Source organism: Suricata suricatta, chromosome 1 (assembly GCF_006229205.1).
Source record: "Suricata suricatta isolate VVHF042 chromosome 1, meerkat_22Aug2017_6uvM2_HiC, whole genome shotgun sequence".
In the NCBI taxonomy this organism is placed as follows: domain Eukaryota; kingdom Metazoa; phylum Chordata; class Mammalia; order Carnivora; family Herpestidae; genus Suricata; species Suricata suricatta.
This window is the reverse complement of record NC_043700.1, coordinates 127,047,677-127,063,513: the sequence shown is the minus strand read 5'-3', so window position 1 is coordinate 127,063,513 and position 15,837 is coordinate 127,047,677. Positions and strand designations below refer to the sequence as shown.

At 41.5% G+C, this 15,837-nt stretch overlaps 1 protein-coding gene across 5 annotated transcripts in view; it reads left to right on the top strand.

The window, feature by feature from the left end:
* ARHGAP24 (Rho GTPase activating protein 24) overlaps positions 1-14,689 on the top strand; it is a 484,571-nt gene extending 469,882 nt beyond the window's left edge. For all 5 annotated transcript variants that reach the window (XM_029943691.1, XM_029943700.1, XM_029943722.1 and 2 more), the window contains 2 exons: positions 7,671-8,748; positions 13,021-14,689. In XM_029943691.1, the coding sequence (XP_029799551.1) occupies positions 7,671-8,748; positions 13,021-13,264 (1,322 nt within the window). In that variant the 3' untranslated portion in view covers positions 13,265-14,689. The remainder of the gene's footprint in view (positions 1-7,670; positions 8,749-13,020) is intronic.
* Positions 14,690-15,837: the final 1,148 nt, after the last annotated feature.

Genomic DNA, 15,837 nt, shown 5'->3' with positions numbered 1-15,837 from the left:
TTTCTCTGTTAAAGGAGGCTTATTGACTGTCCAGGGCCTGTCGTTTCAGGAAATATTCTTTTAATGGTGTCTCTCAGTTTCTCTTGTTGTGCCTTTGAATATTTTATTTCCCTACTCAGCAATATTTGGGACTCGCTGTCATGCACACTTTGGCTTGTTTCTTGGTGTAGCCCTAAGAAGGAAAACAGACAGACACACAGAGGGAACAGTAACACACAAACGCACAGACAAATCAAACAAACAAACACATTAACAGGGGGAAAGAAAATACAGAGAATGGAGAGGAAAGAGACGAAAAGAGGAGAAGAAGAAAAGAAAAAGAAAGAAAAAAAAGAAAAAATAAATAAAGGGGGTCAAAGACAACAAAGGACAGTGGACAGTCTAAAAGTGTATGACCAGTTGAGGGGAGAGGTAGGGATGAGATATAGGAGAATATATCTGGATTGCAAGAAGGTAAAGAAGAAAAAAAGAAGAAAAAGGGGAGAAAGGAGAAAGGAAAATGAGGAATAAAAATTTTAAAAAGTTTAAGTAAAAAAAAGTAATAGTAATAAAAAATACATACAGAAAAAGGCAAAAAGAAAAAAATGAAAAAAAGAAAAAAATTATTAAAAAAAAACAAAAAACAACAACCAAAAAAAACCAGCAGCTCCCCCTCGTGGATAGGCATGGTTTGATGTGATAGGTCTCAGAGGCTGTTCTCAGAGGCTCCGCCTTGGTGTCTACAGAGATTAGATAGGCGGCACGCCAAGCTCTGCTGAACTACGAACTGTAGGCCACTCTAATGAGTCCAATCTCCTTTTGCCACGGTTGAGTTGTATTTTCCAGGCCCGCCTCCATTCAGAGTTCCAGTCCATGCACTTTTTATGCTACCACAGATGAGATGTTTTTGTTTTGGTTGCTGGCTTCTTAGGGGGAGGAATCGGTTTGTCTTGGCTCAGGCTGGGATTTCGGCTGCCCCTGCCTGAGGCGAGATGCGCAGCAGGAGGTGAAGTATGTGCGCACTGTCACAGACCCAAACCCTGGCAGGGATCACGTTAGCGTTGGGGGAGGAATGAGGGTGTAGCTGTTGCTGGAGGTGGCACCGGGAGCTGCTGGAAAAGAGCTGGGAGCCCCTGCAGCCTGCACGCACACCCAGGTCTCCACTGCCGCTAACTCTCTGCTGGGATCAAGCAGAGGTGGGGGCTATTTTTTCCCTGTTGGCACCCGGGATTCAGGGTTCGTGCCGCCAATGCTGGGGGCGAGATGCGCCATGGAAATGAGGTGCGTGCTCCCACTCCCAAAACCGAGGTCAAAGTGAGCACCCCTGACACCTCCGCTGCAGTGGTCGCCGACTCCTTGCCAAGATGGCACCGGGCTGGAAGCTGTTCCTTCCCTTGTGCCACCTGGGTTCGGGATTTAGGCTACCCAGTAGTTATCTATGGAGTGAGCTTCTCTCTCCAAGCATGGTTAAGCGTTCTTTACCTCTTCCCCAGAGACAGTACTATGAGCGTGTTCAGTCTCTCTGTCTCTTCCCTTTGTCTCTCGGGCTCCGCGCGCTTGCCCCGCGTTGGGCTGGGGCTGCCACCTCCCCTTCCCGTCTCGGGCTGGCCCGTTTTCCAATCTCCCCAGTTCGCACTCACTCACTCAGGTATCCTTCAGGTTCTCTTCCTTCTGGAGTCCGTATTTTCTCCTTCTGCTCTTGCAGATGAGAGTAATGTCCTTCTCAGTTCGATTGATGGGGCAGACGAAGTTTACAGAGCTCCCTTCCTCTCCGCCATATTGGCTCCTCCCTCTAACACCATTCATGATAAAGACTGTTAGCAAAGTAGAAACAAAAGGAACTTAACCTAACTAAGGTCATCTATAAAAGATTTAGTTAGAATATTATACTTAATGGTGAAAGATGGAAATAATCAAGATAGTGTCTTATCCATATAGTCATATAGATCAATGGAAAAGAGAAGAGAGTCCAGAAATAGACCCACACATCATCATTTGTTTTTGACATATGTGCCAAGTTAGTTCAGTGGGAAAGGAATAGTCATTTCAACAAATGATGTTGGAAAAGTTGGATATTCATTTCATAATTCCTCTATCTTGACTTCACATCACTCAGAAAACTAACTTGAAATGAATCATAGACCTAAATGTAAGAGATAAAAGCATAAAACTTAGGAAAACAGAAGATAAAAACTCTTACAACTTTGTGTTAGTCAAAGACTTACTAGGACACAAAAATCTCTAACCATAAAAAAATTGGTAAGTTGGACTTAATCAAAATTAAAACTTTTGCTCTTCAAAAGATATCCTTAAGAGAACAAAAGGCCAAGCCACAGGAATGGGGAGATATTGTGAATCAAATATTTGATTAAAGAATTTGTTTTAAAAGTATATAAATAATTCATAGAAATAATAAGACAATGAACCCAATGAAAACAAATTGGTGAAAGATCTGAATTAGACATTTTATAGCAGATAAGAAATAGCAAATAACACATGGAAAGATACTCAGCATTTTTAGTCATGAGAGAAAAGCGAATTTAAGCTGTAATGAGCTACCGCTACACACCCTCTACAGAGTATAGAATTTAGACTGAAAATATTAAGTTTGGCTGGAAGAAATACAAAACACTAGAGATACTTTGCAAGGGGTGGGGTGGTTCTTATAAACTTAATTGTTCACTAACCATAAGACCCAGCAGTGCAGTGTTCTAATATTTACCCACATGGAAAAAAAACATATGGTCACCCAGACCATCGACAACCGTTTTAACTCTACTAAAATCTTTTCATCAAATTCAATCTTATATGCATTAAAAATAGGATGACAAAGTCAGAGGTTGCTACAAAAGGAAAGATGGATTTATAATATTGTTAATTTTATTGAGTCATTTTTTCCCACAACTCTGATTCAATAGATGTCTTTTATTTAGTTTCTTTTTTTAAGGTTTATTGATTTATGAGAGAGACACAGATAGAGACAGAATGTAAGTTGGGGAGAGGCAGAGAGAGAGGAAGACACAGATTCTGAAGCAGGCTCCAGGCTCTGAGCTGTCAGCACAGAGCCCGATGCAGGGCTTAAACTCACGAGCCATGAGATCATGACCTGAGCCGAAGTTGGACGCTTAACTGAGCTACACAGGCGCTCCTACTTAGTTTCTTGTTTAGAACAACCCCAAGTTTACTTGATACTACAACAGTTTAAATTCCAACAGCTGAAACAATAGGATGAAAGCACGCTTCGCAAGCATAAAGTATGAAACTTGTCACCTTGGTCATTTATCATCTGTGTGGCCTTGAGCAAACAGCGTAACCTCTCTGAACCTCAATATTCTCACCTGAAAAAAAATTTTTTTTTTTTTTTTTTTTTTTTGAGAGAGAGAGAGTGGGAGTGGGGGAGGTACAGAATCTGAAGCAGACTCCAGGCTCCAAGCTGTCAGCACAGAGCCTGACATAGGGCTCAAAACCACAAGCTGTGAGATCATGACCTGAGCTGAAGTCGACTGCCTCACTGACTGAGCCACCCAGGGGCCCCTCATTTGAAAATTTTTAAGTCCTATCTCTCAGCCTTTTGAGAAACTTAACTTGGAGAAGGAGATATCTCCACCTAACACAGTGTTTCTCAAACTCTAGCAAACATAGGAATCACCTGGAGATACATTGTTAACATGCAAGTTCCGATTCAGAAGGCTGGCAATTTTGAAGCTTTCAGTGATGTCACTGCTACCAATCTGTCATTACTGGTGTCATCGGGGAACTGACTAGAAATGTAAAATCGTATGCCCCGCCTAATACCTACATTTGAACAGAATCTCCAGGTAGTTTGTACGAACATTCCCATTTGCGCAACACTGGCCCAGTATCAGACCTGGCACATCGAAGGTTCTCGATCTAAATATGTTGTAAGTTTTGGATCATCACAAAAGGGTGAAGGATATAGATGGATTTAACACATTTTTTCATATTCAGAATTTGATTTTGAATTATACTGAGTCAAATTTTGCTGAGGTGTTGCTTTACGCTAAAGAGTGGCCTCCCCCCAGATCAGGCCTCTACTCTCTGACAGCAGCACGCTTAGTAGCTGTTTCGGCAGAAATCTGCATTGTCAAAAGCCCTTGTCATAACTTTCCTCACCAGATTGCAAGTACTTTATATATATAACTAGAATTTAAGCTGTTTTGCTATGTCTATATATCAGAGACTATTCCCAGAAGCTTTTACCAATTTCCTATAAACCCAATTAACCCATCAAGTCAGTATAGTTCAAGTCAAAGCAAAGATGATTGATGTTTACATTAACATACCACTTTACTATGGGCACATGAATAAATTAATACTTAATAAGTCTTAGATTATTGAGGGAGAAGGGGCTCAAAGTTAAGAAACTAGTTGAGAAGCCTAGTTAGTGGTGGCAGCCAGTTTTAATGGATGGGAACTCAGCTTATAAGTCGGTGAGGAATATGTGAAAATATATTTTGAGATTTCATCTAATATGCCATAAAACCTGAAAATCCACTGATTATTTAAATAAATTGCTGCTTCTAATAACAGACCAACTTTGGGGTGCCTGCGTGGCTCAGTCAGTTAAGCGTCTGACTTCAGTTCAGGTTATGATCTCTGGGTCTGTGAGTTTGAGCCCTGCATCGGGTTCTGTGCTGACAACTTGAGCCTACTTTTGATTCTGTGTCTCCCTTTCTCTCTGCCCCTCCTCTGCTTTCTCTCTCTCCCTCAGTCTCTCTCTCCCTCTCTCTCTCTCTCTCTCTCTCTCTGAATATATGTTATTTTTTTTTTTAAATAATAGATCAACTTGTTTGTCCTTTAGTGTCTATTTTTACTATCTGGAACTTGCATTCATTTCAAATTCATGCTTTATAGTGCATAGTGAAAATATGAGAATCAAATGGAAATCACAGCATTTTAATATGTGTAAAAAATTACTTTCTTTCTCAAAGGTCTTTTAGTTGTCTAAAATGCCCTGACGCTAGGCCCCTGGGAAACTCATTGGGTTAAGTGTCCAGCTCTTGCTTTCGGCTCAGGTCATGATCTCACAGTTTGTGAGTTTGAGCTCCAATTAGGTCTCTGCACTGAAAGTGCAGAGCTTGCTTGGAATTCTCTCTGCCCCTCCCCTGCCCCCCCCCCTCTCTCTCAAAGACAAACCAACCAACCAACCAACCAACCAACCATCACTAAAATGCCCTGACACTTTGCTACTTTGTTATTTCTTCTTGAGCAGGTTTGGTAGTAACAGATATTCTGTTTTTGTTTATCTAGAAAGGTCTTTGTTTCTCCTCCATTTTTGAGGCATACGTTTGTTAGATATAGAATTCTTGCCTGACAGTCTTTCTTTTAACATTTTGATTATTTTATCCCATTTCCTTCTGACAATGAGAAATGACCAGAAATCAGCTGTGTATCTTATGAGGAGTCCCTTGTTCATGAGTTGCTTCTTTCCTTCTACTTTCAGGATTCTCTCTTTGTTTTTGGTTTAAGACACTTGATGATGTGTCTAGGTTTGGATCATTTTGTATTTACCTAGCTTGGACTTGGCTGAGTTTTTGGCTGTACATATCATGGTTTTCATCAAAGTGGGACATTTTCAGCAGCTCTTTCACTAAGTATCCTTCCTGCTTTGGGACTGTCCTTCTGTTGCTACCAGTGGGCATATGACGGTTTACTTTATTGTGTCCCACAGGTCTCTGAGGCTCTGTTTATCTTTCTTTATTCTTTTTCCTTTATGTTTCTCCTACTGGGTAGCCCCCACTGATTTATTTTCAGTTGTATCAATTCTTTCTTCTGCCTGCTCAAATCTGCTGTTAATTCCCTCTACTAACTTTTTTTTTCCATTTCATTATTATAACTTTCGACCCCAGAATATCTATGTAGTTTCTCTTTATTGATACTCTCTATTTGGTGAGAATTTATTTTCACTTTCATCTGGTTTCTTTAGGTATGGTTTCCTTTAATTATTAAAATGAATTTAAAATAACTGATTTAAAGTCTTTGTCTAGTGAGGGCCATGTCTGGGCTTCCTCAGAATTTGTTTTTTTCTGCATATGGGCCATAATGTCTTTATTTTCTGCTGTCTCATAATTTTTGTTGAAAACTGAACATTCTTAATAATATAACAATGAGAACATTGGATCCCAGATTCTCCCTCTCCTAGGGTTTTTTGTTGTTTGTATAGTGATTTTTCTGGACTAATTCTATAAAGTCTATATTCTTTGCCATCTGTGGCCACTGAAGTCTCTGCATGTTTGCTTATCTGTCAATTATTGGCAAAGATTTCCTTAAATTGCCTAGGCCAATAAGTTTCCCATCTTTCACTAAAAGGCTCTGTATGCATGTTAGGGCAAATCTTTGACATTCAGTCAGGTGGTTTACATCTCTGCAGTAGCCTTCAGTTTCTGCAGAGCCTCAGGATCAGCCAGAGATGAGAGACTAGGGACTTCTCAGTTCTGTGTGAGCATGCACCCAGCTGTGGACATACACATAACCGTAACCATTCATGGAGTCTTCTGGATTCCCCAGAATAGACCCAAGATTTTTTAAACCTCCTATGGAAATTTCATTCCTCAGATTTTTTTTTTTAAGCTTTGTGGTTTAACCTACTGTCTGTCCCAACTGTTAGCCACTGCTTTGGGCAGCCATGATGTTAAACAAAAGTGCCCTCATTATTGTTGACAAATGCCCCTGAGAAAAATGCTCTTGACACTGGTCAAAGTCCTAGTCAGATCAAATAAAGATCTGCACTGTGAGTGAGGTCTTCAAGAGAACCACCAAGTAAGTCAAACAATGACAATACTCTGGGAATGGAGCTTTGGAATTCTAGCCCTGTTCTGCCCATGAAAGGGTCTACCAAGCTTCTGGTTCCCACTCTGATTATAGACTATTTGTTTTCAAGGCTATTGCAAAGCTAGGGAGAAGAGGATGGAAACAAAGGTAACACACCACAGACGTTGCTGTCCTTACTTAGAGCCAAACATTTTTCTTGGATAAACACTCTCCAGACTGCAGCAAGTCTTTAATTTACAGATGCCTAAAAATGTTGATTCAGAACACATTTTTCAGTTGCTTTTATGGAGAAGAGGAGATCTACATTATACCATTCTGGCTGATGTCACTTAAAATGTCTTAAACGTTTTGAATAGTGACAAAAGTCATATAGAACTTCAGTATCTTGCTCCATTAGGAAGACAGACCATATATCCATCATAGATCAAATAGGGTTCCACTTAGAAATGCTACTAAAATGTCCTGATGGTTTCAGGCAATGGTCAGATGAGACATCATGTTACCTCCTCCTAAGGAAGATTTCTCATAATTAAATCTCAAACTTGCAAGATTGTTCTTTGGTACCCGCTAACTCTGCTGTCAAGCTCTGAATCTGTTCCTTAATAGCTTTGTGACCTTGGTCAAGTTACTTAACATTTATAATACAGTGATAATAACTAACTATTCATTGATTTGTTTTAAAATGCAACTAAACTGATGAAAGTAAAGTGTTTGGTACAGTTCATTGCACATAGTAAATGCTCGAGAACTTTTAGCTTCTTTCAGCTTCATGAAGAATAGAGTTCAGCACTATTACTAAAAATGTTGAACATTCATCTGAATGTGGTTCTTTAAGAGTCACTTTCAAAATGGAAAATAAAACGATTTCACTCATACTACTGTTTTCTATGCAATTCCAGGCACTGTGGTGGTCCAGCAGTTGATGTCAATGATGATTAGCAAACATGATCGCCTCTTCCCCAAAGATGCAGAACCGCAAAGCAAACCCCAAGATGGCACAACCAATAACAACAATGAAATTCAGAAGAAGGCCACCATGGGCCAGCTACAGAATAAAGAGAACAATAATACCAAGGACAGTCCTGGTAGGCGGTGCTCTTGGGACAAGTCCGAGTCTCCCCAGAGAAGTGGTGTGGATAATGGATCCCCCACAGCTCTACCAGGTAGTAAAACCAACAGCCCAAGGAACAGTGTTCAGAAGCTGGATGTCTCTAGAAGCCCCCCTCTCATGGTCAAAAAGAATCCTGCCTTCAATAAGGGCAGTGGGATAGTCACCAATGGGTCCTTCAGCAGCAGTAATGCCGAAGGCCTGGAGAAAACCCAAACCACTCCCAATGGGAGCTTACAGGCCAGAAGGACCTCTTCACTGAAGGGGTCTGGTACCAAAATGGGCACCCACAGTGTACAGAACGGAACGGTGCGAATGGGAATTTTGAACCCCGACACACTTGGGAACCCCGTGAACGGTCGCAGCATGAGCTGGCTGCCCAATGGCTACGTGACCCTGAGGGATAACAAGCAGAAAGAGCAAGCAGGGGAGTCAGGTCAGCACAACAGGCTCTCCACCTATGATAACGTCCATCAGCAGTTCTCCATGATGAACCTTGATGACAAGCAGAGTGTTGACAGCGCCACGTGGTCCACTTCCTCCTGTGAAATCTCCCTCCCCGAGAATTCCAACTCCTGTCGCTCCTCCACCACCACCTGCCCGGAGCAAGACTTTTATGGGGGTAATTTTGAGGACCCTGTTTTGGATGGGCCCCCACAGGATGACCTCTCCCACCCCGGGGACTATGAAAACAAAAGTGACCGGAGGAGTGTGGGAGGTCGAAGTAGTCGTGCCACCAGCAGCAGCGACAACAGCGAGACGTTCGTGGGCAACACCACCAGCAACCACAGTGCCCTGCACAGCTTAGTGTCCAGCCTGAAACAGGAGATGACCAAACAGAAGATAGAGTATGAGTCCAGGATAAAGAGGTGAGGAAAATCTGGAGCTCCTAATGCCAGAGAGGGCCCGACAGCCCCCTGTTGCAGAGCAGGTTCATGTAGGAGATTAAACGTTCTGTCTACAGAGCCAGACCTGAGTTCAAGTCCAGACCTCACCATTTGTCAGCTGTGGAATTTGGGGAAAGTTTGCTTCATCTCTATCAGCTTCAGGTTCTTACTGTGAAAAACAAATATGAGTAGTTTTTACCTCAAAAGCATGTAAGAAGTCATTCAGTCTTGTCCCTGGTACAGAATAGGTGCTCAATAATGCGGTCTTCTACTAGTAACTGTGTGGGTTTGTGTTAAGGGTTAGAAAGAGAGGGACAATAATAAATGGAAAGTAAGGAGCCCATTTTCACTAGTGGAAAGAATGAAATGAGGGTGAAGAAAAAGTATCAAAATAAAAGGCCTTTGGTTTTCATCCTTTAATCGTTGAATACTGAGAGAGTGTCTGTACTCTTCCAGGATCCACTCTAGGCCCTGAGGATTCAGCAGAGAATAAAATAGGCAAACACTCAGCCCTCATGGAACCTGCTTCCATTCTATGCAGAGACAGGTCAAGTAGTAGAGTAGATCAGTTGCTAAGTAGAAGACTAGTGCAGAGAAGAGGGGTAAGAAGCACTGGTGAGGTGCAAGGTCATGTGCAGGGCCTTACAGGAGGTCAAAGAGGACACTGCAGATACTGTAGGAAGAGCAAGTGGAAATGCCACAAGATGAGATGGGCAGGGACTCAGAGGGAACAGGGCCAGGAGACACAGGGCCTTGGAGATCATTTTAAGTCTGGCTTTTTTTTTTTTTAAGTTTATTTACTTTTGAGAAAGAGAAAGAAAGCAAGGGAGAGGCAGACAGAGAGAGAGACAGAGAGAGACAATCCCAAGAGGGCTCTGCACTGTCAGCACAGAGCCCAACACGGGGCTCAAACTCACAAACCCTGAAATCATGACTTGAGCTGAAGTCAGACTCTTAACAAACTGTCACCGAGATGCCCCTTAAGTCTGGCTTTTATTCTGAGATTGGAATCCATGGAGATTTTTGAGAAAATCAATGACGTGATGTGCATTCATATGGACGAGGGAAATTACAGCCTGAAACAAGTAGCAAAAACCCACGATTTACAAGGAAGCAGTTACACTAAAACCTAATTTATATCAGTTTACGTCTTCTCGTAAGACGACCAAGGTAGACGTTTATCTCACACCTACCTGGTCTAGGGAAGCAACGTAGGCAGGATAAGGGGCGTTCGCAGAGTCCTGGGTTCACAGCACCCCTGACCGTCAGATGTTCCGTAGACTTGAGCGGCGGGAATACAGAGACTGGAGCCCGGGGCTCACAAACAGAACCCTGTGCCAGAAACCAGAATGTCACCATCCGCATTTTTACTAGAGTTACAGAAATTACAAACCTTTATGCTCCTTTCTGCATAATGTAGGAGCTTTAACTCTCCGGTAGGAGAGGACCTGAGGCTCAGTTCAGCATGAAGTTGCCCAACTGTGACCCCACCCCAGTTTCAGGCCGTGTGATTCGGTGGCCCTCCTCCTGTGTGCGTGTTCTAAGGACCTCATGGTAGTGAACACCGTTTTTTGTCCTGCTTCAATCACTGCTGTGCCCCCAAACTGCACATGGCTTCTTCATTATACATAAAGGCAACTTTAATGTATTTTAATATTCATCTGATACATTTGTCAATTTTCAGGCCAAAAGATACATTTTTTCGAGAGCTTTGGTAAAGCAAACATAAACTAAAGTATTACTTATACATTAAGTTGAAAAATTACTTTCTTAGAAAGTGGTTTTTGTAAACCTTGCTGAGCAGGAACTTGGTTTGAATTTTTCTATATAGCGCCAAGTGGCAGGAGGTTTACATAAGAAGAAAAACTCTCATTTGTGAATGGAGTGTTTGGCTACCAGAATTCTGAATGTCTGCCAATACATGATAATAACTTAGCACTTAGAACTGGGAAGCAAGAGATAGCACTTCAAACTTGTATTAGCAGAGGGAAAAAATCATTCTCAATGGCTGCCAAAGTACTCATTCATTTATGAGAGCATTGGTGACATATTTATGCTCTGTGATCTATGGTGCGTTTCAGAGACCTTTATAAGATAATAAAACTTCCCCGCAGAATGCCATCTCGATTTCACTGTAGCATTCTTACCTGTCTGACAGCCAGAGGAAGAGGGCCACAGCAAAATGGGGCCGAGGCTGCCACATACCCAACCCACAGAAATAGAAGACATTAACTGTTCTAGGGGTGTCTGGGTGGCGCAGTTGGTTAAGCATCTGACTCTTGATTGCGGCTCCGGTCATGATCTCACAGTGAGTCAGAGCCCCGCATTGGGTTCTGCCCCAACAATGTGGATCCTACTTGGTATTCTGTCCCTCTACCTCTTGCTTGCTCCCTTCTCTCTCTCAAATATAAACATTAAAAGAAATAGGTTACTAATCATTTAATTTCTGATCATTCCTGTTTAGAGTCATATATGTCTCTTTCAGTTTCTTTTAAACTCCACACCACAAATATTGAAGTTAAATAGATTGTATATATATGATAGATAATATTTAAATTGGTTTAGTTATTAATCACTCATCTAGGCTCTTTAACATTTTTAAAAATATTTTTTAATGTTTATTTATTTTGGACAGACAGACAAAGTGAAAGCAGGGGAGGGACAGAAAGAGCAGGAGGAGACACAGAATCCAAAGCAGGCTCCAGGCTCTGAGCTGTTAGCACAGAGCCTGATGCAGGGCTCAAACTCACAAACCATGAGATCTTGACCTGAGCTGAAGTCGGATGCTCAAATGATTGAGCCACCCAGGCGCCCCTATACTCTTTGGCTTTTAAACACAGGAGTTTGATGTTATTTTTCCCCCATATTAGTTTGTAACTTTATTGTATTGTGGTCGGAGAAATTCATTTGAATGATATAAATTACTGGGCCTGGTTAAATCTTTTCTTTCATTATTGGTTTGGGATTCTATACATGACTAATAGATCAAGTCTGTTAATCAAGTTTTTCAAATCTTTTACATTTCTTCTCATTTCTATCAGATAGATCTATAATTTCTAAGAAAGAAAAATCTAATATTATTGTAGATTTATCAATTTTTCCTTATAAATTTGTTATATTTTGTGTTGAATAATTTGATGCTAGCCTATTAGGTGAATAAAGGATCAGAATCTTTTATATCTCCCTGATGAATCAGTCCTTTTATCATTAAGTAATAATCATCTTTAACTGTAATAATGCTTTTTGCTAAACATCAATTTTTTCTGGTATTCATATTGTTATACCACTTTTGTTTTGATTAGTTACTTCCTGGCATAAGACACTTAAGCTCTCTAATGATGATGCTTTCACTATCATTATTTTTCCCTTGATAGAAGCAAATATGATGTCCTCCCCCCGCCCCAACTTTATCATTTTCCCTTTCTCTTAGTAAAGCCAACTTTACCTGAAATGACTCCAGAAAGCCTTCCGGTTTGGTATGGCTTCCGCATCTGCATTGCGCGCAGATATCAGTCTCTGGCTTCTCTGTGCTGACTTTCATTCATTCGCATCAAATGACGACTAAGTGCTTCCAAGAGAGGGCTTGGGGTCTTCTTAAAATGATAGTAGGGGTGCCTGGGTGGCTCAGGTGGTTAAGCATCCGGCTTTGGCTCAGGTCATGATCTCACAGTTCGTGGGTTCGAGCCCCATGTCAGGCTCTGTGCTGACAGCTAGCTCAGAGACTGGAGCCTGTCTTCGGAATCTGTATCTCCCTCTCTGACCCTCTCCCACTCTCTCTGTCTCTCACAATTAAATAAAAAGCAGAAAAAAGATTTTTAAAAAATGATAGTAAATTGGGGCATCTGGGTGGCTCAGTCGGTTAAGTGTCCACTTTGGCTCAAGTTATGACCTCATGACCCATGAGTTCAAGCTCCACATCGGGCTCTGTGCTGACAGTGCAGAGTCGGGAGCCTGGTTTGGATTCTGTAGCTCCCTCTCTCTCTGCCCCTCCCTCGCTTGCTCTCTCTCAAAAAAAAAAAAAAAAAAGAACATTAAATTTTTTAAAAATGATAGTAAATCATCCCAGCAAATTGAATGAATGAATGAACGAACAAACGCCTTTTAAGTCATTGGACCTTTCCTCACGGATTTGAAAGGCCCCATTACAATTTCCTAAGCACTGCAGAGACAGAATTCAGATAATATTTGTATCCCTGTCACATTTCAAGTGAATAAAATTGCTTTATCTTGTATTCTCTCCCCCACCCTATCTAGCTTGGAACAGCGAAACTTGACTTTGGAAACAGAAATGATGAGCCTCCATGATGAACTGGATCAAGAAAGGAAAAAGTTCACAATGATAGAAATCAAAATGCGAAATGCCGAGCGAGCGAAAGAAGATGCAGAGAAAAGAAATGACATGCTTCAGAAAGAAATGGAGCAGTTTTTTTCCACGTTTGGGGAGCTGACAGTGGAACCCAGGAGAACCGAGAGAGGAAACACAATATGGATCCAGTGACCCGCTTTCTCACGCTGTCTGCAAAGGCTGTGGGAGGGGCTCCGCGGTTGTGGCGGGAACATTCTCCAGGATCAGGCGGCTGGTCCCTTGCGGTGCAGCGCTCTAACTGGTCACGGAGTATCATTCACAGACATTTCCCATCCATATATGCAATGTGTACCAAAGTCCTCTCATGCCCCATGATGCTACTGTCAAGTGTTACAACTGGATTTGTGTATAGAGAGTAGTTTTTAAAAAGTAAACTAAAAATGAGAAGCATATCTCAAGAATTATTTTATTGCAAGTCTTGTATTTAAAATGTTAAATCAATATGTCGTTGCAATTTAGCTTGCCCTCAAGCTTCACCCCTTGCACTTAACATGAGCTATTTTTGGCATTGTGTTCTCATCAGCTTATTTTATAGATCAATATTTTTATTTCCCCTTTTGCCGAGGAAATGAAGATAAGCAAATATATAAATATATATAAATATATATCAGATGAGTTATTAAAATCAAAAGAATACTTTGTGGTTGTGCTATTTGTGCCAATAGACCTCTCCATACCAAAAAGAGAAATGTAAATGGTTTTATAAAATACAATAGAATCACCAGGAATGTTGGGTTTGCTCTTTAAATTCTTCCCACGACAGGCTCAATTTCTTGGTGAGGTGTCCTGACACAGAAAATTTGGGATTTTGTAACAAAATCCCCTTCTCCAGGCCTATTCTCACCTGGCCAGTTCCACAGATGCATGTCTCCTGCGCAGAATGCACTTTAGAGGGGAAAATGGTGAAAGCAGTAATGAGTCACGCCATGAATCACTCTGGCCTTCTGGACTGAGTCTCTGTAACTGCCAGATGGTTTCTAGAAAAGCTCTTCCTGCTCTCTGAAGATCGGGAGGCAGTGCTTGCTGCGCTGTGAACACTTCCGGTCCCCTTAGGCCTTTCCTCCACCCCCAGCAAGCACTCTGCAACACGGGCAGTGCGATGGTGTGACCGTGACATCTGAGCTAAGAGTATGTGCCATATATAGTGGCATTTTTCTCTAGCTCGGACCCCAGACAGGTTCTGTCCACGGGACGGCTGGCAGAGGCAGTGCCACAAGAGCAGGGGATGGAGCGGATAGACCCAAAGGAGACGGAGACACATTTGGAAGAGGCAAACTATTTCTATTTTTTACAATATTGTTCTTCCCTGTCGAAAACATAATAATTCACCGTACTCAAGACATGAGTGCTTAAAGGTCCAATTCTGACAAATATATGAACATCGGTAATGGTGATTTTCTAGAGAAGCCCAAGGCTCTCTGGACCTGGAGTTTGGGGAGAACAACACTTCATGCTCAAGAAGGCAATGATCTTGAGAACCCAGGCAAATAAATATTCCTCACACTAGAACAAAGAGTCACAAGAGGCATAATTGCAAATAAAGACTGCTTGAGTTTATAGGATTGTGTTGTTAGAAGGTTCTATGTCTGTGTATACTTATTCATCTTCAAAGAGAGGAATAGTCTTTATACCTTCCATCCTTGTCACCACCCACCTTCCACCGACACTTCTGTAGGCCCTCGGTTTTAATTACTATCTATACAACAATGCCTTCTTTACCTTTAGTTTCCTGTTCTCTTTCCAATTCTTTATTTAACCAGATACTTCCACCTATATGTTCTATAAGAAATTCAAATTCAAAATGTGCAATGTTGACCTCAGTAGGTTTCTAGGTACACATCTCCATCTCTTCCCAGTTGCTGCCCTAGTGAATGAAAACCTTAGACTCATCCAATAAGTTGAATGATGCAATAGTAAAAATCAAAAGGCCATATAAATGTCAAATTGCCTGCATTCAAATTTTCTATAATTTTCTATCTGATAATAAGACCTCTAGGCATAATTTTTAAAATATAGACTATGAAAAATAAAGATACTTCCCTCATGGACTTATTATGTGGTTTCAAAAACATAGATTGTTAAAGCTAAGCACAGCACTTCGTGTACGTAAAGGATACCATGAATGTTAATTCTTATTGTTCTCTACCCTCTTCTTCACCCTTAAACTCACTCACTGAGTACTATCTATTCCACTCATTCTTGCCCTTTTAAATCTACTCTCTTTGACCAGTTCCTCCTCATCTCTGGTGAAAGCATCTCCCCCTTTGCAGGCTGCCCCCTCTAGACCACCCATCTGACTAGATCATAGCTTTGCTACTATCGTGTGAAGACTGTCACTTGCCCACAAGATACACCCTTCATATGGTGTATAAAGTCGTGACCTGCAGTTATAGTTTCCTCTCCTCCCACTTCCCCAACCCCTGCTATGCCATTTCATGCCTCTGGAACTTTCCACCTCTTTTGCCACATCCATCTTGACTACCTTCCTTCTACCTGACACACGCCTACCATTTATTAAGAGCCAGATCAAATGTCAGATCCCCTGCCAGGATCTTAATGCCAAGTCACCTTATGCTCCCACTTTGTGTATATCTCTTTCAGTTTTGTCCATGTCTGGTTATCTTCACCAAACAAGAAATATTTTAGGAAGCAGCATGCTGGAATGGCAATAGCAAGAAATGGAGAACCAAACAGACCTAGATATG